General features: G+C 36.7%; 1 protein-coding gene across 3 annotated transcripts in view; it reads left to right on the forward strand.

Annotated features, from left to right (window-relative positions):
- adam19a (ADAM metallopeptidase domain 19a) overlaps positions 1-25,103 on the forward strand; it is a 92,677-nt gene that overhangs the window by 40,387 nt on the left and 27,187 nt on the right. For 2 of the 3 annotated variants that reach the window (XM_058781948.1, XM_058781949.1), the window contains exons 3-4: positions 15,763-15,838; positions 23,875-23,979. In XM_058781948.1, coding sequence (XP_058637931.1) covers positions 15,804-15,838; positions 23,875-23,979 — 140 coding nt within the window. In that variant the 5' untranslated portion in view covers positions 15,763-15,803. The remainder of the gene's footprint in view (positions 1-15,762; positions 15,839-23,874; positions 23,980-25,103) is intronic. The other variant, XM_058781947.1, reaches the window with a different exon arrangement.

Raw genomic sequence — 25,103 nt, forward strand, 5'->3', positions numbered from 1 at the left:
TTAGAAAAACAACTTCTCGCAAGAGCCTAACGTTCTTTCGCAATTAGACACAGAGCTAAATTGTGCATGATGTTATTATGCATTTATGAATGCCATCTGCAGCCATGAGAACGGTCGCATGCTGCTTAACACAACTCTGATTCACCCTGATGCATTTCTCGGACTCTCTGCCCTGCAGTCCCATCTGCAGAAGGCTTGTTTTGTTCTCTTCCTGACAAGCAGCCAGTGTTTGTGTAATCTGCTCTCTCATGCATCCTCAAGATTAAGTAAGCTTTCCCTCTTCAGTCTGCTCTGAAAATATCATTGAGAGTGATGATTCCATATTTGCGTTTAGTTCAGAGATGAGCGCTCGTAATGCTCACTGATTACAGTGGAAATATTGCCGTTATTGCCATATTTAATGTGACTGTGACATGTAGCAGGAACAAGCTGGAGGAAATAGCAGTTTGATATTGAGAGCGACTCAGATGTTAAAATGGAATGAGATGGAGCGATGTCAACTCTAAACAGCTGCATTGCATTAAAGGTTTTTTCCTGCCAATATTTAGTCTCATGTTATAGTGTCAGAATGTAGTGTTTCCAAACTCATGGAGGTCTTACTGTTGAACTTTCCAGTCAAATTAGTGCTTTTCATTGTAATGTTTTTGAAGCACATTTAGATGCAAAACACTCATGTGAACTACACATTTTATTCGATTCTAGCACAAATATGACCATAGTGGGCAATACTGTAAACAGTTTACTGTGTTATTTTATAGGCCTACTATTATAGTATCTATTAATATTTTGATGACCTTTTATCCTTATATTTTGATTTAAATTTTTAGTTTGTTTTATATGCTTTTCTATTTTTTTGGTTTCTATAAATATTTGTATTTTGCTTTATTTTTTTATTTCAGTTTAAGTTTTATCAATTTAAGTAACTAAGTACTTTATTTCTATTTATTTCAACTTTAGTTGCAAATATGACGATTTTCATTTACATTTAAGATTTTTATCTTTAAGTTATTCATATATCATTTATGTTTCATTTAATTTCAGTTTTATTTAAATTACTAAAACTACTAACTACTTTTAGTTAACAAAAACCATTGCTCTTATTATCTTATTGTGGTAAATCTTTTCCATATATAATAAAAGTGAATGAGAGCTGAAGATGTCAGGCTTCAAAATAACAACAAAGCATGTTATATTCCAAGTCTCTGAAGCCATGCAATAGCTTTATATGAGAAAAAGACAAGAATTTAGGCTGTGGTTAACTGATGGCTCAATTTTCATTTTTAGAGTAAACTGTCTCTTTACAGTGGGGCTATGCATTGGATAAGAATTTCCATAGTTGTGTATGAATGTGTTTCTGACGTGGTGCCATCAGTACGACTGAAGTTTCACTTCCTGAAACTTGGTTCATCTTTGGCAGATGTTTTTGTGAGAAGTGTAAGCAGTGCAGTGTTGAAGTTCAGTCCTTATTGGGGTGTGTTTGTATTAGCAAGAAGCCAACAGGCATACAGTTGAGCATCTGTCATTTATTGTTAGCACTGAAATATTTATAGCCCCCGACTTCCCCCCAAATATCTTGCCACATCTTGAGTCACTTAACCCCAGATAAATGTACACAATGAAGGATATATTCTTTCTTTCTCTTCCCTCACTCTGTTTTTCTCTCTGCATCTTGGCCTTCTTTCTCTGTCACTTATACGTTCTACGATGATCTTTGTTGCCTCCTCTCTGTGCCCATCCCCCTATTTCCTTTGTTTTCCCTCTCTTGTTCTGTCTCGCTCAGTCTAGTACAGTACTGCTGGTTTGAATGAGGTGATTGGTAACAGATGGTACCGCTTTAAAAGGGCAAGGAATTTTGTGCCCTCAGTAGGTCACTGGGCCACAGTCTCTCTCTGGCTCTCGTCCACACACACAGCTGACTTTTATGTACACTGTCTCTAAAAACCTTCAAACGAGAGCAATGTTTTAACATGAGGATCAAATGTAAGGACCATCACAGGCTAGATATCAGTTTGCATGTCAGGAATACTTTCAGTACATTTTCAAGCTGGGCAACAAAAGTACTTTGTAAGACATACTAAGTCAACAGACTATTATAAAACACTGCATTTGTTACCTTAAAAAGTTATTTCAGTAACACTTTACAATAAGGTCCTATTAGTTTAGTTAATGCAACTAACAATGAACAGTATGTTTGTTTCAGTATTTATTAATTGTTGATAATGTTAGTTAGTAAAAATACAACTGTTAGTTCACGTTAACTCAGACCAGGTGTGTCTCACTCGTCCTTAAAAGTGAATCTGCGGGCTCTTTGATCGACCCCTGGTGGCTGGCTGCAGTACAGGTCATAAACCCCGCCCTCTCCATGTAAACGAATGGGACTTCAGTCAAAATAAACAAATAAATTACACTTTCCAATACAATTTTCCGAAATATGGTTTTGGTCATTTAAGGTAGTTGTTATCACGCTGATATATGTTCAATTGTTCGTTTTTGTGATACGTTTGATTTTAGCTAGTAATTTGATGCTATAAAAACGGGGCGTGTCGTTATGGTTGATTGGGTCTGCGGGAGTTTTGGCGGGAGTTTGATTCCGCGGCTCCACCTCTGCGCAGACTCTGGCTCCAAACGAATCTCTAATGCGCAGACTTGGGCTACAAATGATGTCATTTACTCAAGATGGCAGCGGCCATACTGAGATGTATTCACTTCACTTTTCTATAGTGGAAGGAAGTGGAGACGCGTCGTCCATCTTTTTTACAGTCTATGGCTCAGACCCATTAAATAATATTAACAGATACAAATTTTGGTTACAGTTTATTTTAAGGTCCAATTCTCACTACTAACAAACCATTAACTACAACTTTTGCCTCAATAAACTACTAATTTGCTGCTGATTAATAGTTAGGAAGTTGTTAAGTTTAGGTATTGGGTAGGATTATGGATGTAAAATATGGTCATGCAGAATATGTGCTTTAAAAGTACTAATAAACAGCCAATATGTGACCCTGGACCACAAAACCAGTCTTAAGTGTCATTTTTTTCGAAATTGAGATTTATGCATCATATGAAAGCTGAATAAATAAGCTTTCCATTGATGTATGGTTTGTTAGCATCGGACAATATTTGGCCGAGATACAACTATTTGGAAATCTGGAATCTGAGGGTGCAAAAAAATCAAAATATTGAGAAAATCGTCTTTAAAATTGTCCAAATTAAGTTCTTAGCAATGCATATTACTAATCAAAAATTAAGTTTTTATACATTTACGGTAAGAAATTGACAAAATATCTTCATGGAACATGATCTTTACTTAATATTCTAATGATTTTTGGCATAAAAGAAAAATTAATAATTTTGACCCATACAATGTATTTTTGGCTATTGCTACAAATATACCCCAGCGACTTAAGACTGGTTTTGTGGTCCAGGGTCACATATGTTAATAGTAGGCATGCTAATAAGCAACTAGTTAATAGTGAGAATTGGTCCCTATACTAAAGTGTTACCCAGCCTTTTTTTTTTTTTTTGTAAAATGTATTATGTAAATGTTGAAATTAATGTAAACTATAGGCTGGAATACACTACATAACTTGCCTCAAATTACAGCCTTGAAAAGTCAATGCTAGATGCTGAAAGTCAGAGCAAGTCTGCAGATTGACAGATTTCACAAAATATTGTGTAATATATGATGGGCACAGATATTTTAGCTTCAGACTGCGATTGCATCTATTTGGAAGATATCAAATATTTATTTTGAGGCGATTTTAGAACACACATTGTTATTATTTGTCATGCGACTCTAGTTAACCAATGTAGTGAACTAATGTTAACAAATAGAACTTTATTGTAAAGTGTTACTGTTATTTCTAATTTTTGAATTTTGTACTCCACTAGTATTTCCATCTTCATGGACCATTTTGGAGGAGCAAATCACACAAAGCAAAATACATTTTTTTTTAAATGTAAGACTTTTATTCAAATAAAACAAATTTATTCAAGTCAGATGGAGGTAAATGAAATGGCTTAGCAGGCAGCTCTATTCATTATAATTAGACTGATCTAGTTTTGTCGAGTCGCAACACGCTGCTTACTTCCAGTATAGACATTGTGCCAGAGGTGACCTCTGCTGTTCTTACTGCCGCTTTTTCAGTCCAGTGTTTTCAAACTGTAAACACCTTCAGATTTTCAGACAGGAAGAAAATAAAACGAGTTACAGACTGCAGAATACATACAGCTAAAATCCAGTATGTCGCGCCATCTTGACCTTGTGCGCAATTATGGCATGCTTTGATAGTCTGCCGCTATCAGATGGTAGTTGTGAATCTCATTGACAATTTATAGTCTTTTGGATCATAAGAACCAGAAGGAAATGTGATTTTGTGATGCAGCAGAACAGCTGTTATGAGAGATGCTGGTGGTTAATCTTCTGCGCTCAGAATGAAAAAAAAAGAAGCTATTTATGAGCAGCTCTTTGAGTGTTTAAAAATGTTTAATGTCTTAAAATCTTACTGTAAAAAATGTAGTCAGCATATACTTGTTCTGAAAGTAAAATAAGCTCAGTGATAACTGCTTTGTCAGTCTTTCACAATCTGAGTAACCTTGAAAACTGTGAACTTTACTGAAACTAAACTAGATTCTTTTTATTTTATTTTTTTAATCTGTCACCATTTAATGGCTGCCAGAGTGAAACCTTAACCGTTTTTTTTATTCGTTGATTTGTGGCTATTAGGGTGTTCTGCGATTTTAGGTGTTGTCAGGTGGTTTATAGGGTGTTCTAGTCATATTATATTCTGCTTTCTAGATATGACTCCAATTCCAACTTTAATTTTTTTCCTTGTGAAAGTTTGATAATAACAGTAGTAAACACCCCTATTCAACAAAACACAATTTGAGGTATTATTCATGTCTGTAGGACAAATTGTATGGGATGAGTTAACACTTATGGTTGGGGGTTTGTTGCATACTAAATACACTACCTTTAAGTGAATAATAGTGATGCTCCTTGAAGATTTTACACCTTACTGACTATGAGAGTCCCACTTTAAACTGCATAAACCGCTCAGAGTCGGTTACACATCCTGGGTTGTGGTAAATCTTTAGTGGCAGATAAGGTTTCATGTTCTGCTAACCGAGTTTCACACCTACTCACATTCATCAAACAAACATCCTGCACACACCTATTACTACCCACTGTAACCAAGCAAAAATATAAATAAAGTGCAATTTGAAAAAGGCAGGAAATGAGCAATTCTCTATCTAAAATCTATCTTTTGTAGGGAATAACACACCATGTAATGTCACAACTGACGTGTCAGAATCCACTTAATAATTTTTAATCATTTGTATTATTATTGGATATACTCATTAATTGAAAATGTGAAATTGTAAAAAATTGCTAAACACATTCCTGTTTATTTATGCAATAAACTGAAATGTGATGCATATGTGTTGTGACGGATCGGTGGCCCTCCCCCTCATCATCATCACCACCCCGTCCCTTATTCGCCGCCCTTCACCAGGCTCCCGACTGGAGTGGGTGGATGAGAGGAGGCGTGGGATCAACGCGGCTGGCGGCGTGTGATGAGGCACAGCTGGACTGAATGAAGCCTCATCACCGCCGCTGTTAAATGCCCAGCGCCTCTCCTCGAGAGACCGGTCTCTTCCCCCGTGCATGCACGCTGGTGTCCTCGTGGGTCCAGGAAGGGTGCGTAGAGGGACATCGCGCCACCGAAGACGTGAGCTGCCGAACCCGCGGTCCGGACGAAAGCCGCACCCGTATTACGGCCGCCGGACCAGGATGTCGGGCCGCATACAAGTCCTACCAAAGGCCGTGGACGACGTGTAAGAGCCGCCGCTGTGATGAAGCCGCCGCCCTCGCGCCCCGGACCCGAGTGGGAGCGTGCGGCCGCGGACTCCGCCCCTTCCTGGACCCTTCCTCCTGGAACACTGCCCTCCTTCACGAGCCCCGCAGCACGACGAGGACACCAGACCCCCTGTTTATTTTGGACACTTCTTTCCCTGGACACTTTATTTTGTTAATAAAAAGCCTCTCCGAGGCCTGACGCCACACCCACTGTGTCTGTCGTTGGCTCCTCCCGTCACAGTGTGTACAGATAAAGAAATTATTGCTGTATTTTTATGTTAAGTAATGTGTTTTGGAAAGATGTGTGGTCATAAGCTGGCTTTTGCTCCTGAGATGGCCTCTCATTTTTATTTTTTCAAGCTTATTGAAGTAAGCCTTTCAACTAAGAACTATGAGTAATTTCTCTCTACTGCTGATTGCTGAATCGCACCTGTTTTTCCTCAGAGAAAAAAAACACGCATACACTGAGACAAGTCCAATTCTTTTTGTTCTTCCTACCCAGCTGTGCATAAAACAAGCACATTAATCTAAGGCGAAGTCCACTGGACAGTTAACCCAGACTCTGGTGGTTGAAAATAGAAGTGTAATGAGACACACACTCACACTCACTTATCTCCGCCTGTGCTCAGTGCCTCCTCCACCGCAGACCCTCACCGTTGTTTCTTTATAAGCTGTAGGCTACTGTGTGGCTCTTCCCTGTCTGATGTCCAGAAGAAGAATTGGACCAGCATTGCTTCCTTTGAATTTTTTCTCTTTAATTTGTTTCCTACTATCTGGGATTGAGCAATCAGCATAAACATTATTATCATTAAAGGCAGGAAAAGGACAACAGAACACATGCACTCAAACACTGACTCACATCATGCTTTGATGTTTGAAGTCTGTGACAAAAAAGCCCTAGATTGTAGTGAAATTCGACAATGCTATTTTATATACAGTGGCTTTATATTTACACTTCACACAATATTGCCAGTCGCCTTGTCTATTTTCACCTTGCTAATGAAAATTTTCACAGCAGAATCAACCATTTTGCATCCCCATGTGACAAACAGTAGCAGCTATTGTTTCTGAATGAATCAGTTGAGTAAATGATTCACTCATTCAGGCAGCCACGTTTACGTTATTCCTGAATGAATCAGTGTTTTGAACAAGTCCATTGAGTGACTGATCCAATGATTCATACATTTTGAGGGCTGAAGCCTCCAGAGATTGCATTTGTCTGCTGCATATATCATCAAGCCTTTCTTATTTCAGAAAAGTAACTATTACATTACAAAGACAATGACAGTGCTTACACACAAGGAATAATAGTCAATTTTAGAATGGTTCCTTTCTAAAATGTGTCTGCTAATTGCTGACCCCTGATATAGACAGTATGTGATTTTGAACAAATCAGTTGAGTGAATGATTCAATGACTCGTACATAAAGACAGGCTAAATTTAGAACCGCATAATACTTACTATTGTTACCATATCTATCTATAGCTGAAATAGTAAGAGTAGTACACTGTAACACAGTTCATAGATCGGGAAGAAGGAGGCGGGAACCGGCGAACATTTAAACAAGGTTTTAATAAAATAAACAAACATAAAAGTAAAGCGGCAGCCCCTCATGGAAGACTGCCGCACACAAAACACAAATAAAAGTCCAGGCCTGGTCCTCTCTCGTCTTGCACTGTCCTCGCTCCTCGTTTTATCCTTCCGGAGCTCCTCCGTGGGACTCGAGACCGGTGAGTGGCGCAGGTGTCGCTCATTATCATTAACTCCACCGGCCTCGCTCCGTTCCCACGGCTCTCGGCCCCACCCCACTCGACACATACACTCTTAAAGATAAAGGTTCTTTATTGGCATCAATGGTTCCACAAAGAACCTTTACCATCCATGGAACCTTTTCATTCAAAGGTTCTTTACAGTGGAAAAAGTTTCTTTGGATTATTAAAATGTTCTTCACACTAAGAAAAAATGGTTCTTTTAAGAACTGTTCACTGACAGGTTCTTTGGGGAACCAAAACTGGCTCGTCGATGGCATCTCTATGAAAACCCCCTTTTGTAACCTTTATTTTTAAGAGTGTATGCTAATTAATTCCTGATTGAATCAGTGTTTTAAATTAATTAGGTGAGTGAGTGATTTGGTGATTCACTCATGCAAACACTCACTTGTTTCGTACTGGAATGAATGATTCAGTGTTTTCTAAACACTTCAGCTAAGTGAACGATTCAGTGACTCACTCGTAAAGACAGTCATTTGTTTAGTTCCAGAATAAATCAATGTTTTTGAACAAACTGGCTGAGAGAATGATTCAGTGATTAAATCATATGGACAGCCACTTGTTTCATGCTGCTGGACTTTATATTAGGACTTCTGGAACACCACTCAAATAACACTATTGGTGAAGCCAGTAGTTGATGCAGTGTTTACACTCTTACGAAAGTCACCCGACTTCAAGCTAATGTTGTTGTCTCTGCATGTTAAGCTGGGATAGGAGAAAATATTTGAACATTAAAAAAAAATGACACACTTTATCCTTAAAAGGAATTGCATAATCTTAGCGACGCCTGATTCCTAAACAGTCTCACATTTTCTCATGCCAGCTATTCATTCAGTCAGATAACTGTTGGAGGGTGTTACATCAGTGGGAGCAAAAGGATGGATGTGCTACATTAGTTGGAGGAAGCAGATGGATGTGCACTTGCTTACATTTGGCAGCCAACCTTTGCACAATATAATGTAGAAGCTGGGACTCAGATTGCATGTGCAGCACATCAATATGCAGTGCATTTAACATTTAAGCACATTTTTTGCACTTCCATTGATTTGGAGGATGTCAGTTGTAGAGGATTGTTTAGTGTGAGGAAGGTTAAAACTGGCTCTTTTTCTGTCTTTAGTGTAAATGTAGACCTTATGTTGTTGAATGACTGTTTTCTGCAATGGAGACTCTTTTTAGAATATCTAGCCTGCACACCTCTCATAGCTCCTGCCGGGAGGCCGTCTGTCTCAAATCATGCTCCCGTCCTCTCTCCTATTTTTTGCCTACTGGGGCTCCACCTTAGAAATGAATCGCCGTTCAGCTTTCACTTGATTGAACTGCACAGATCATTGTGCTGCTGCCCGAGTTTACCTGCTCAAAACTACTAACGGGTGATTTAGCTTCCATTCCGAGAAAAAAAGAACAAGTGTTTTTGGTTCAGTGGTACTGTGACCACAGGGACCTTGTGAAATTAATTAAAAGAAAGCTCATAATTTTCATATCATTGTGCCCAATTGTAAAGGTGGTTCTTCAGGATGAATTAATTAAATTTCCTTTTCTCCCTTTTTAAATATTCTATTCCTTGGTTAAACAAGTAGAATAAATTTGCCACCAAATGTGTTATGCCTATTTGCTGAGGCCAAATACTTCTGCTGATGTCTATGGAAGCCCGTTTCCGCCACTGAATAAAAAATTTTAAAAAGGTTATTGCGACTTTTTATCTCACAATTCTGACTTTTTTTTCACAGAATTGTGAGATATAAAGTCAGAATTGCGTGATATAAACTCACAATTGCGAATTAAGTTTTGAGGGGGAAAAAAAGACTAATATGTTCTCAGAATTGCGAGTTTATATCTCACAATTCTGAGAAAAAAAGTCAGAATTGCGAGAAAAAAAGTCAGAATTGTGAGATAAAAAGTCACAATAACCTTTTTTATTTTTTATTCAGTGGCGGAAACGGGCTTCCATAGATGTCTGTATTAATCTGTACAAATCAAACAGCAAAAGGTTCTTTTTTATTATTATTATTTAATATTTAAATAAAGTGAGGAATCAATTTTTACTTTATCTTCCGAGATAAAAGAGCTCTTACTATGAAATATACTGTAACTTGAAGAACCTTTATTCCCAGCCCACAAAGACTGTTTATTGAAACTAAGATGCAAAACAGCTTTTTCCAAATTTGTTCAGCAACTTAATTCTAAGGGTCAGAGATAAGGTCATGAAAAACTAAATAATGACTGTTTTTGCTGCAAAATACTTCACTATCATTTTAAGTGGGCCTTCGGGGGTGAGGGAAATTAAATGGTCAGAAAATATGACCCTTTAACAATTTCCTCTCACTGTAGGAATAAATTAACCGAATCCCACTGGTTTTGTCCCTTTCTCAGCCATTACAAAGATGTTTGCCACAGTTTAGCCGTTCCAGTGACTGCTTGATTTGTTTTTGCTCATTTAGGCAGAGTGCACATTTTCTTGAGGTTTCTGAGAGCTATGGATACATATTTCCCACAGTGCTCCTTGTTAATGACAGGAATGTACAAAATGGAAGTTTGTGGGTAGGTTATCTGAATTTCTTAAGGAATTAGAGCTACTTTGGGTTCTACAACCACACTAATTAGATGTGTTTGTAATAGAAATATGTATTCTAAGTGCATTACTTCAGTTGCTTCATAATTATCACAAATAAATACAATGATTATGAATAGCCATGGGTCAGATGACTTGGATACCATCACAATCAGATTAGTCTGGAGTCATTGTACAAGGTGATGATAGCTTTTTTAGATGGACCAACATCGCTGACATTTAAGCATGTCATGACTGTGTACTCTTGCAAGTATTTTAGCCAGCAAGGTCCCTTGCAACTCAAAGCAAATTCAAAGCAACACAAATTTCATTGTTTACCTCTACTTTTCAAAAAAATAAATAAATAAGGCTGATACATTATTATGCACACCAGTCCTCACACTCTGATGGGATCTCTGAGGTGGGATAAACAGAGCTGCTGAAGCTTATTGTCTAATGACACTCCATTGGTTGAACTTTAACCTTATATATAACATGCAATATAGTAATGCATATTTTTGTATCTATGCTATGCTTGTCTAAAAGCTATTCCTTTGAAATTGCCAACTCTTGAAACATTGTTTGAGCTATTGACAACTATTGCTTGCAATGCTCTTTAGGAAAGTTTTGGGGTCAGTGCAAGACAGCATATATGGCTGAATGTAAATTATCACAGAAAAAGCAAAAAATACAGAATTTATTCAAATACGCCCTGGGTTAAAATCCACAAAACATTATGTTGGTATGAGCCAAATTATATCTAATCTTTTAATTTTATTGTCATGATGACCTGACATACTGTGATTAATTGTAGAGCACTGTTTACATACAGCAAACGTCACTGACAGGATTTATGTTAGAAATGAATAACAAAAAGTTCATCCTCCTAGAAAAGTATTTCCAGTTCAAGAAATCATGGTTTAAACAAGTTTACATTTAATTACCTCCAGTGCTTAAGTTGTTTTGAACCCAGAACATTCCTTTCAAGGGGTCATCGGATGCGACATGCACTTTTACAAGCTGTTGGAACTGAAATGTGTTGGCAGTGTCTGTACACAAACACCCTATAATGATAAAGATCCACCCAGTGTTTTTTTTTTTTTTTTTAATCTCGTAAAATCATTTCCCCTTTCTCAAGTCGAGCCGATCTCAGATGCCTGTCTTGTGTGGCGTCATTGACTGTTTGATTGACAGTAGCATTTCAGCACAGACTGGACTGGTGTCTTACCTTAGACCCGCCCTGAGTGAGCTGTCATCAGTCCGCCATTGTTTCAGATGTAAACAAGAGCAGATGTAAACAAGAATGACTCCTAAGCGATTGAAGTGTTTTGTTGTTGGATGTAATAATGAACATAGCAGTCGTCATTTAATCCCGACATCTGAGCCGCCGAAGACGCAGTGGATTACATTTGTTTCTGAAAGGAATGCACCCCCGATCTGCCTAAATGCGTTTATGTTCGCGCGAATCATTTGTGATGCAGCTTCACCTCCAGAAGAAGTGAGTGTAAGGTGTTTTAATGAATCTTTGCAAATCGCCTTTCCTAATTATTTCCTAATTAGCAAGTTTCACGATGAATGCGGCTACAGTTTACCGTCTCTCGGAGAGCAGCTCAGAGAGGGGAGGGGTGAGCAGAGCTCATTTGCATTTAAAGCGGCATGCAAGAATACAGCTTGCATTAGACAGTGCTGTTTTTGACAGGCGTCAAACACTACCATTGAGAAATTTTAACCAAACTATGTTACAGACTTTTCATTAAGACCCTAAAGAATTATATCAACTTGTGGAAAATGAGCATCCGATGACCCCTTTAAAGGGTTAGTTCATCAAAAAATGAAAATTTGCCTGTTATTTACTCACCCTCAAGCCATCATAGTTGTATATGACTTTATTCTTTCAGACGAATCCAATCGGAGTTATATTAAAAATTGTCCTGGCACTTCTAAGCTCTCTCATTGCAGTTGGTGGGTGTTTCTGTTCAACAGTCCAAAACACGTCAAATAAAGCATGCGCATCCATAATAAAACATGCCTTACACAGCTCCAGGGGGTGAATAAAGGCCTCCTGTAGCGAATTCATGCGTTTTTGTAAGAAAAATATCCATATTTCAAACATAATAAACACTTCTCTCTCACTTCATCTAACTGTGGTACGCGGAAGCCGTTCCCAGCGTATGACGTAGGACGTCAGCGTTGCATGATTAGTGACGAACGCGGAGAGAGAACAAAACTAAATGCCGGTCATGAATTAGAAGTACAAACCGAGGATTTGTAAAGAAAAATGTCAGAGGATTTCGATATAAGCCAAGTGGAGACCTGGTTTTCCTTTGGTAAAGTAAGGAAACTTTGCTTCCTTAGGTCCTGTAAACAAACTCACGAGACTAACGTATCTCAGAGGCGCGCGCATGACGCATACGTCCTACGTCATCCGCCGGAATGGCTTCCACGTACAACAGATACCGGAAGTGAGAGAAAAGTGTTTATTACGTTTGAAATATGGATATTTGTCTTACAAAAAAGCATAGATTCACTACAGGAGGCCTTTATTTAACGTGTTTTGGACTGTTGAACAGAAACACCCATCCACTGCAATGATAACGCTTGGAATAGCCAGGACAGTTTTTAATATAACTCTGATTGGATTCGTCTGAAAGAAGTCATATACACCTAGGATGCCTCGAGGGTGAGTAAAACACAGGCTAATTTTAATTTTTGGGTGAACTAACCCTTAAAATCAAATATATTTATTACTGACTCATGATAAACTGATTACACATCTGGAAAACACAGATATCGGTGCTTATTGCCCATAATTCTGCGAGTAACAAAGCTTACCTGTCTAAGAAGAACCACACAATTTTACTCTGGGGATGTTAAACATCAAAGTAAGTAAATCTGTCCAAGAAAGTGATTTGCACAAAAAAAACACGTGTTGTATTGATGTGTAAGGCCTAAGTGAGCTATAAATGTCACAAGGTTTTAGCCTGCAGGTTCTTTTAGCAGTTAAGATCAGCATTTGGCCAGTTAAAATAGGTGTTACATCAACACTTACATGGTGGTTCCCAGCATAAACTAAAACAATGACTCATGCCTTGTTGATCACATTAACTTTGTGTGTTTTTTCCCCCTCACAACCCACAAATGTTTGCCACTGTGTCAGTGTGGCTGAGCGCGGAAGAGGTAATGAGTGTGTAGCTCCGATTAGTGATTTGCTCGAGTGGTTAGTGTTTATGTGTGGATGTGAGCTTTGCTAATAGGCAGGTTTGTTTTGTTTGTTGATTGTAATACAGAAAGAGTGCATTTCTCACTATGCTGTAAAAAGTGTTTACCTTTTAAATGGTGGTAATTCTAAGTACAGGGTGATGGACTAAACGAGAAGTTCAGTACAGTGAGGGTTTGTGGCATTTATGAAGCACTTTTCAATCCTTGTAGAGTTATTATGGCTGGAGTTTGAGGAATTGGGGTCTCATAAAGTGTGAAAATCATAGAGGTAATTTATGAATGCGCAGATAATGGTGCTCTCTCAGTAATAATACACAAATCAAACTGCCAGCTGTGTTCTCTCATTGAAATGTTATGGACACACGTGCGCACACACACAACAGTCTCCTCCATCTCGGCGGCGGTCTCCACACCAACTTTAGATTGAAAATGTGCCATCATTTCATTCTTGTCAGATGCGAAAGGTCATCACTCTGATTCGCTGCATGTTCCGAGATTTTTTTTCATTTCCTAGCCAATTCCTCGCTCCTCAGCAGCTCTTTCCAAAATGGTGGTCCTTATGACTCACCTCTTCTGTTTTGCTGGTATTGCCATGTTAGAGATTCACCTATTTTAAAAGCACAAAACCCAAAAAGCAATATCATTCGCAAAGGGATATTGAATTCAGATCTGCTGAGAAGAAAAGAATGTCTTTCATCCAGATGTTTCTCAAGGTTAGCTTCTATAGGCTGCCTGTCATATAAGTGGTCTGAAAATGATCATTTACTTCTGTTAGAACAATAATTCACAAGGGGAAAACAGGAGGGCATTAAACATTGTAATTGTTAGTCTCTGAAGTGATTTATGTGTCAGCGTTGAAGTTTATTTTGCATTGCAGTATTCAGAAACTTTCTCAGTTTATACAGAGAAAATTTACTGCAAGCTGTTGATGCCATTTAACTCATTCAAGTGTAAATAGTGTAACCCATTCAAGTTTTTTTTTTTTTATATATAACACACTCCCTGAACACATTTGGTCAGACCAACCTGATCTTATATTTACATATACTGTGTATATATATATATATATATATATATATATATAACCACTCTAGTGGCTCTGAAATTACACACTTTACCTTTAAGTATCATATCTCATCGCTTGGTTGAGGAAATGCTGCATGTGCTGTAGACTGCAGTCATGCTCTATAATCAGAAAGCCAGTGGCACACAAAATGTAACAACTTGACTTTATGGTTATAAATGTTTTAGTGTCCCTCTGCATATGTGTTTGTGTGAGTGTTGTTATGTGTGCATGCCCTGATGGATAGACTAGATTGCAGAGTCGGTCCTCAAATCCTGCACACCCTTCGCTCTAATCATAGCCTCCCTCTCTGACAAGATCACGGCTCTGACCACCAGCCCTTTGCAAAGCCACACAATAACACTCCAGCTAAAGCCTGTCCTCTTATCAGCCTGGTATTTCCCGATAGAGGACAGTGTGATGAAGAAAGATTCACTTCTTGAAGGAATGATGGGATAGAGAAGGATTGATGGCTAGTTGAGATCATATGTTTTTATTTTCTCTCATTGAGCCAGAGCTTTGAAGCGTGTGAGGTATTTACTAGAAAATGATATCTGGCCTCTGAATGTGAGCATCATTTTTAGTGATTCAGAGGGTCTGTAATTAAAAAAATGTTCATGTGAGCACATATGTAAATACCATGATTTATACCAAGATGTACCTTATTGGTTACTGACTAGAAATGCATTGGAATCGGTCTATGTGTATGTATGTATAGAATTCTAATTTGCTGATTTGGTGCTCAACAAAAAATCTTAAGTTGCTTTGTAATTAAATTTCAGTTGTTTTGTTGAAACCATGTTTCAGGGTTCTTTGATGAATAGAAAGAACAGCATTGATTTTAGAAAGAAACCTTTTGTAACAACATAAAAGTACTGTCACTTTTGATGAATTTAATTCATCCATGCTTGAATAAAAGAATTCATTTCTTTCATAAAAAATCTTACTGAACTTAAACTTTTGAACGGTAGTGTGTCATATATTGAATATTATATTTTGCCTTTTTACATTTAGATTACCTTTTTGTTTTTTATAGCTCACTTACAGTAAACACAATTAATTTGAAACATTGTTAAATATAATATTTAGCAAATTTTCATCCTGTGCGTTATAATGCTGTGGTTAGTTCAACCCCTTAACATGCATATAAACTTCTTTTCTCTGTATCTTAATGTGCAAAACATTGCTTGAAAAGACAAAGTATTTCTGTTGAAAAGGCATAAACCTCCGCCAAATGTGTATGTGTGTGTAGCGCTATCACAATGACAGCTTGTTTTTTTTTTCATTTTGTCTCTCTTAGGGAGCTCCTGGGTCACGACTTCACTGAAACTCACTACGAGAATGGCCTCCCTGTCACCAAAACCAGCAATCACACTGTAAGCAGGACTGAGACCTCTGTGTGTGTGTGTGTGTGTGTGTGTGTGTGTGTGTGTGTGTGTGTGTCTGTGCTCTTGCTCCTCTCTGTCTCTGCTTTTTCTCAATTCTCGTATTTGTATGTATGTAAAGCTTGATTTACATTTTAAAAAGAAGAATGTTAAAAAACGGAAATGTTATATTAGCGTGTCATTTAAACAGATTTGTTTAGTGTGATTAATTGTATTAAATAAGCAGTAAAAAATTGCTTCAGGCAAACGTGAATGCAAAATAGATTGTTGTGGACTGTGAACCAGTAATGAGCACAATGATATCGATATAAAAATAACATTATATTGTAATGTCCATTCAATGTTTTCATCTGCTGCAATAATTTACTGTCTTAAAATGATCACTTTTCTCAAGTATTGATGTGTGATCATTTGCAATTACTTGGAATATATCATGTAATGAGCCATGTACACTGTAAAAAAAATTCCATAAAATTTACGGTAAAAAAACGGCAGCTGTGGTTGCTGGAATACTACTGTAAAAAATACGGTAACGACATTTTAGGTTTTAACTTAAATTTACAGTTAAATACCACAATTTCATTAACTGATATAATGCTAATATACCAACCTATTAAAGTACTGAAATCTGTTTTGTACCTTTGAAACGTTACTTTAAAAAAGTAATTAGTTATAGTTACTAGTTACTTCTCATAAATAGTAACTGAGTTAGTAACTGAGTTACATCATTATAAAAGTAACTAATTACCAGGGAAAGTAACTATTGCGTTACTTTTAAAAAATGTTCAAATGTCAAATAACTTTGGATGCCCCCAATATTAAATATGTTAAATTAATGAAATGGACACTAAAAAGAATAAATTATTATTATAAAATATTGTACATTAATCTACACTATTTATCTACTGACACTTATTATCAGTCAGTCAAGCATTATAATATAATATTATGATAATTTAATATTATATGATGATAGAACTTTAGTAATTAGAATAACCAAGTATGAATGCATATTTGTCATCAATATAAAACGCACTAAGGATTAATGAGCTGCTGGGTTCATGAATATTAATCACGTTGTCTGCGTTCGCTCGAATTGATTTGCTGAAATCAGAACAGGGACGATAATAGGTGAGCGCCAGCCAATGAGATTGTCGTTTGCGCATTAGTTCCGCCCACTACAGGAGAACCCGGCAGTTTTTAAAAGCTGAAGAATTCCAAAGGAACGCCGTTATTTTGACAGGAAAATACAACAAAGAATATCGTTTATATGTAGCGTGTCAATTCTGCATGTTATGAAAGACTCCCTTGCTCTGCATCTTTCTGTGCGCGCGTGTATGTGAGAGAAAGCGACGGCGAGTCGTGCGCCTTCACTCTAGAGTTTATGGTACGTCAAATACAGCTACACTGCGCATCCATTCAGATGAACTGAAAAATTAAATTCTAATAATATAATATAGTAATGCCACATTTTGTTGTCAGTAACGGTATCGGCGTTGTAACGGGGAAACAGTAATTCGTTTGATTACTAGTTACTGAAAAAAATAACGCCGTTAGTAACGCCGTTTATTTATAACGCCGTTATTCCCATCACTGCTGATAACCACCAAATGCAGGTGGTGATGAGAAAGTCACATGATGAACCAAAGCCCATCACAAGCAGCTTTTAAATATTAACATATATAGAAGGTGCACAGTGTCATTCACACAAACACTAAACACCATCATGGTGAGACTCATTAAACTGAAATATGCAATAAACATTAATTTAACAACATTAATTTTTTTTCTTGCTGAGCAAAACTTTTCTCTATTGGGCGGACATTTCAGCCACCTGAGCAAAAATATTCTTTATACCAGACCTGTACAGCGCGCACACAAAAAGTGTGTAACTTTTAACTTTAATGTGCTATTTATATTTGATTTGACCCTTGATGTAACTAAATGATGTACATTTTAGGTTACCTAAGAAAACATTTTTACAGTACAATACACTGCCGTTCAAAAGTTTGGGGTCAGTACATTTTTTTAAAGAAGTTTCTTAGGCTCATCAAGGCTGTATCTATTTGATAAAAAATACTGAATATTATTTCACAAAATAATATTGTGAAATATTATTGCAATTTTAAATAAAAGTTTTCTATTTGAATATACTTTAACATATCATTTATTCCTGTGAAGCAAAGCTGAATTTTCAGAAATCATTCTAATATGCTAATTTATAATAAATGTTGGAAAAAGTTGTGCTGCTTAATATTTTTTAGGACCTGTGATACTTTTCAGGATTCTTTGAGAAATAAAAAGTTAAAAGAACAGTTATTCAAAATAGAAATTTTGTGTTACAGTATACACTACTATTCAAAAGTTTGGGGTCAGTCAATTTTTTCTTTCTTATTTATTTATTTTTTTATTAATACTTTTATTCAGCAAGGATGTGTTAAATGGATAAAGAGCGATAACAAAGACTTATATTGTTAGAAAATATTTATATTTTTAATTAATGCTGTTCTTTTAACTTTTTATTAGCCTAATCAAAGAACCAAAGAAAAAGGTTCCAAAAATATTAAGCAGCACAACACTGATAATAAATCAGAATATTAGAATGATTTCTGAAGGATCATGTGACACTGAAGAGTGGAGTAATGATGCTGAAAATTCAGCTTTGCTTTACAGGAATACACTATATTTTAAAATATATTAAAATAGAAAACCAATATTAGAAATTGCAATAGCCTAAGAGTTCACAATATTACTGGTTTTATTTTTCTGTATTTTGATCAAATAAATACAGCCTTGATGAGCATAAGTGACTCCATTAAAAAACAAGGTCAATTATTTATTAGGTTTATAATATAGGCCGAACATAATATAATATATCAAAACAACTGAAGCATTTAAACTGAGATCTGTAAGTTAAATATAAAAAAAAAAAAAAAAAAAAAAAAACGTGAATTCTTATATAGTTGTCTAAACATCGCTATGAAGCACAGTTTGCCCAATACACCTGTGTGTGACTGTAAATGTCTCAGAGTTTTGTTACCGTTCTGTTAATCATCCGCTATTTCCAGCACTTAATCAAGCCACTCTTCTTTAATACACGAGGACGTTTTATTTCACATGTCACGGTGTCTGCGTTGCCTCTCGATTTGAACTATTTCATCCGCAAGCATTGAAATATTCGGTTTCTACAGCGACTCATTTGGCGCACATCATTCTCTTTCTATGAAACCTGTACACCACATTCACCGGTTCTAACGCTATAGCGGCACCAGCTCTATAGCGGTTTACCCAAACATTGCAATTTTTTCGTTTTAACTAGAGTACAATCAAATGGCTTTCCCAACTCATTTTAGCGTGTGCGCGGCACATTATTTCTCTGCGCGGCTGCGGTGGAAGAAGTGCGCGGCCGCTCGCAGCTTAGAGGGAACATTGCATACAACCCTAATAAACATAACTGATAAGAAAAAACTAAGAAGAAACATCAAATTCAAACAAAATTTGAAATGCAACGCAGGGAATTCTGGGAACGTCAGTTTACGTTTTTTTCCTGTAAATTTTACAGGAACTTACCGTTAACCATTTTGCAGGTTTTTTTATGTAGCATTTTCACAGTTTTTTACCGTTAAAACCACAGTCATTTTTTACAGTATATCATGTCATGAGCCATGAAATAAAAGATTGATAGCCCTAATTTATAAATAGGCTAATTTATTCTCACAAAACAAATCTCAGTCATATTTTATCTCAAAATAAAAATAAATACAATTTTACATACTATAAATCAATGAAAAAATGTTCAATAGTGTAATGTATTTTACTTTTTGTAATGTAAAAAAGAATACTCCTGGTACTCAGATTTTTTTATTATCATATATTCTACTTACTCCAATACAGTAATTTTTACTGCATAAAATACTGTAATATAATTGCAATTTTTAGTTCAGTCAGCTATCAGCGTTGTGTTATCTCTGTCTGTCTCACATGTGAGAACATGAGCAGGCCTATTAACGTACTTGAACACTCAAATCACAAATAAACAGCCTTATACAATGTAGCCAGTAAACAGACTAATGCTGCCAGCAGGGATATTTTTTGGTATGAATAATTCTTTCCTTATTTTCAATTCCTGCAAAACATTCAGTTAACGGGCAAAGAAGACTCTGGAGGTTCCATTACAATATATTTTAGCTGCAGAAGGCAGATTTCATACAGATAATTTATTGCTAACTCTTGCAGAAAGTTGTGAAAACTTGTCACTTATGTGCTTCCGTTGAATGTGGTTGAGGTGTGAAGTGCCGGGTTCAATCAGGGACGAGAGCGACTCGATATCAAAAAGTGTGACTCGGAATATAAGACAAAATTGCTCGATTTTTCACGCTGTCTGTTCATTGCAAAACAGTCTTGTTTTGCTCCACGCATCCCCAAAATCCGACTTATTGATCAGCCAGAAAAGGATACAAAACCACAAGCGAATTTCTTCAGCCGTAAACTGCCTTTCCTGACTGTTATGAAGGATCCCAAATCCACTTGCAGTCCCCGCACAAGCTCTGAGCTTTGTAATTGCGTTTCCATCACTTGACAAGGGTTGATGGGAGTGAAGTCACACCCCTGATTATTTTTGAGCCCTTTTAACAGCTTCCAGCTGCCCCCTTGAGTGAGCAGCACAGGATGGGCGTACAGCTCACCATTGGGCGCTAACACACAAAGAGCTTTTGAAGGGAATGAGCAGTTCGCTTTAGTTACCGCAGAGATCACAGCACCCCTCTCGCTCCCTGTTGTGATAGACGGGGTAATTCAATCCCGGGAAAATCGCAGAGGATTTCTCCTTCTTTCTATCTTTCTTTCCACTACCAGCATCTGAAAAGGAAAATATGACAGAAGGGACTGATCCCTAAGCCAGCTGGTTAACCACACATTACAATCAGGTTGGAATTTTCCCCCTTTAATAACCACACACACACACTCACAGAGGTTTAATTAGCATTGTATTTATAACTTCATAAAAAAAGTCATTAAGCAAACCTTAGTCCTATCAAATCAAAGAAAATCAAATATTCATGAGTCCTGCAGCCGGAAGATTAAACTGTCAGTGTGCAGGCTTCACATTATAGCAAATCAGTTTTATGTCTTAGTTCCAGTTATTGGAAATGAAAATATTCCCTATGATGGCCTGAAATGATGGAATGGATCTGTGAATAAATGGTGCGCAATTTTGATCTACTGACAACAAGAGGAAGCACTGACAGGAACAAGAGGAAGTACTGCTGCTGATTTCAATAAACACACACACACACACACACAAAAACTTAAATATAATATAAATAAAAAAATTGTGGGAAAATAATGGAGAGTCTGTGATGACAATAGTAATTTTAGATAAAACAAAATTAAACCCAAACCTTAAAAAAAAAATCTAAAATGATAACAAAAAAACAACAACAGAAATGCTACATAAATAAGAAATAGTAAAAACTGCAGTTAATTCTTTAGTATAGGGACCAATTCTCACTATTAAATAGTTGATTATTAGCATGTCGTTATTAACATATTGGCTGTTTATTAGTAATTATAAAGCACATATTCTGTATGACCATATTCTACATTAGAGGTCTGCGCGGGACTGTTTTTTAAGTCCCGCTCCCGCCCGCTCCCGCGAGGTTATATCCCGCACCCGCCCGCTCCCGCGATATATTTACTCTTTGTTCATCCGCTGTCCGCTTTGAATAATTTTCTTCCCGACCCGACCGTTCCCGCTAAATTTAGATCTCGTTTCCAGAATCACACATTTAAATTTCCTCTACTGAAAGAAAGACAAATAGGCTAACAAATAAAAGTGTAGTCTGCACAAAATTGTATTTGTTATTTTATTCGTCGTCAAGAGTCTTTTATTGACAGCAAAATGTTAAACGAATTTTGTGTCTTAAGACACAAAATTCGTTTAACATTTTGCTGCCAACACAGTAGGAAAAAAAAGTGTCACATAGAAAATAAAAATGTACAAAAATTGTATTCCTTATTTTTATTCGTCTTGTCAGGATACAGTTCGTTTAACCTTTACAACAGGAACAAGTGTCGCAGATTAAAACAAATGTAGGTTGTACAAAAATGGCCTATTATAATTTTATTCGTCTTGTCAAAATACTAAATTAGTTTAACATCTTGCTGTAAACACAGTAGCTAGCCTAGGAAAAGTGTCGCGGAAGAAAAATAAATAAATAAATAAATTGGACATGTGTCATTTAAAATTATAGGCTAAGCAAAATATAAACACAACCGAGTTGAGCGTTCTTCAAGGAGAGCGCATCCACACTTTGCTCCATCTTTATTCTGCTCTGTCACTCATCGACAACCTGCCTGTTCTGTCTGTGGGCCGTATATTCACTGGTAGGCTACAGCCTGCTCTGAGCATCGTTATACACATGCTGCGCACAGACCTCGCAAATAAAACGAAGCACTGTTTCATGCGTGCTGCGCGTGCATAACAGTCCCGTGCAGGCTGTACCGGTGCTTAAATAAAGCGCAGATATGTTGTTCTGAAAAGACGTCGGGAACGGGATATTGTTAGACCGCCCGCTCCCGTTCAAATTGCACCAGAGTTACCGACCGCAACCGCGTTTTATTCGGGAATTTAATCCTGCGTCGCAAGAAATCTGGTCGGGTCCCGCGGTTCCCGCGGGACAGCCGCGGGAATGCAGACCTCTATTCTACATCCCTAATCCTATCTTTACAACTACTTTAATTATTAATAAGCAGCAAATAAGGAGTTTGTTGAGGCAAACATTGTAGTTAATGATTACCCTAGTAAAAAAAGTAATATATTTAAAATACATTTATTTCATACTAAGTATAGTTCAAATCTATTACCATATTTACTGGCAGATAACTCGAGACCTACTGATATATAAATTATAATTAAACTTTATTTGGAGTATTACTTGTGCACAATGCACATTTCTTATTAATTAGCCTAAAATGTGTTTTAGATGAGGATTGTAAAATATTTAAAGTGTACCTAAAGTATACTTGCAATAGTTCCACTTTAGCACAATCAAATATTAAGTATGTCTTTAATTGGACTTCAGCACTACTTCCACACAATTAAAGTGCATTAAGTACAAAATTAGTTGTTTCAATTTAGCAGACTTGAAGTATACCGGTTTAGTATACTAAAAGTACAATTGCAGGGCATTTTATTAAGTACATAAATATGAAAATGTATACTTAGCATGAAATAAATGTATTTCAAATACATTTAAGTATATTTATTTTTCACTAGGGTATGATTTGTTAATAGTGAGAATTAGACCTTAAAATAAAGTATGACCAAACTGCATCCTCTTTTCATGAGGAACAAACTTTGCAACAGTAAAACAGTACATTCTATATAATGTGTGTAATATAAATGAAAACTGGATGAAACCATTCACAAGTCCTCTCCTGTGGCCTCACTGGACATCAGATGCACGCTTTTTTTTGCCTACTGTTTGATGAATTTGCACATACTTCTCATTTCACATACTGTTTTTCGCCTGCTATATAGTAGGGAAGTAGGTATATTTGGAAGCAGGGATTGTCAAGTGTTGTCTCCGGGGACTGTTGATTTGTGTCTGTCGTGCTTGACCATCCCTCTTTTGCTTCCTGTCTGTTCAAATAAATGAACTAATTTCATGGTCTGATCATTCATGTAAGCCTTTTTTAATAGCTGAAAGAATATCACTTGTACATAGTTTGGATCTGTTTCAGTAGAGTTAAATGGAGCGATTATTTTCCAAATGTTAGCGGTAAACTCCTGAGGGAAGTTTTTTGGTGCTGCAATCAAAAAGAGGCAGACTAATTAAGTCCAATAAACCTGAAAGCCAAAAATGTAACAAATGTAATTGTGATTTACAGATGTAGTCTTTTTACTACTAATTAGATAGATGTTCCATTAACTCGGTTTTGCCTATTTTATGAACAACATTAACTCTGCAGCCTGTCTCTTAAGCAAACCGCTCCCTCTTATCTCGTTTTCTCTGCATTGCCTCCAGCAATCTCTTCCTCTCCTTCCTTTTCCAGGATCATTGCTTCTATCACGGCAGGGTCAGAGGTCATGATGACTCTTGGATCGCTCTGAGCACATGTTTGGGAATGAGGTATGTCATGTCTTGCATAATTGGATTCTCTTCATATACAATACACTCAATTCATTCGGTCACATGTCTTAGGAAGGCTAAAATGTCACATGGCTTGGTGTGATAAGCATGTAAACTGCTTGATTGTACGAACATCCTGTGAGCATTATGGCTCTTTTTGTTTTTTTTCTGTTAGTTGTATGAATAAGACTTTGTGAGCAAGTGTTTATGGGTTTGCATGGAAGCATGAAAGTACAAAATGCTCCCTAGAGAGAAAGAAAATTTAGTTGATACTCTGCATTTGTGGTTGCAAAAAGTCGGCCATCTTTAATTTTGCATATGCAGCACAATTCTGTGTGCTTAATTTGTGAAGAGCGGAAATGTTTTGGCCAGGTTATTGAATATAAGCACTGATGACTAATGCTGTGGCCCTACCAGAATGTTAATAGTTTGTTGTGCTCAGTCCTCATTCAGCACTGAAAGCTTCCTCTCTACATATAAACAATATCCACAAACAGCCTTGAAACTGCATCTGCCTCTGTCTGTTCCTGCTGAATCCGAACCTAATGCTTCGAGATACAAACCAATCATCTGTGTCTTTGACTGTATTAAAAGTTTCACAAACCAAAGGTTTTGTCATGATAATAAATAAAGGACTGCTTTCATTTTACTACACATTTATTGTACTGGTGGGCAAAGAGAACATGAAGGTCATGGATAACAAGTTTAATTTAATATTCTTTATGGATAAAAAGTCATTACTACATTATGTAACCATTAGTTTAGTTTTTGAACTTTAATTAATATACACATCATATGCACCTATCAAAGTCTGAGGTCAGTAAGATTTTTTTTTTTCCCCAAAGAAATTAATATTTTTACTTGGCAAGGACACAGTGAAGACATTTATAATGCAGTTTTAAAAAGTTTGTAAAATGTTCTAAAAGATTTCTCTGTCAAATAAGAGTGTTCTTTTGTACTTTCTGTTCATCAGAGAATGTAGAATGAAGACTGGAGGCTTTGCCATTACAGGAATAAATATAAAACAATGGATAGTTATAATATTTCTGTTTCACTATATTTTTGATTAAATAAATGCAGCAAAAAAGACTTCTTTCAAAACATTAAAAAAATCTTACAGACCC

This window comes from Onychostoma macrolepis, chromosome 07 (genome assembly GCF_012432095.1).
Source record: "Onychostoma macrolepis isolate SWU-2019 chromosome 07, ASM1243209v1, whole genome shotgun sequence".
In the NCBI taxonomy this organism is placed as follows: Eukaryota; Metazoa; Chordata; class Actinopteri; order Cypriniformes; family Cyprinidae; genus Onychostoma; species Onychostoma macrolepis.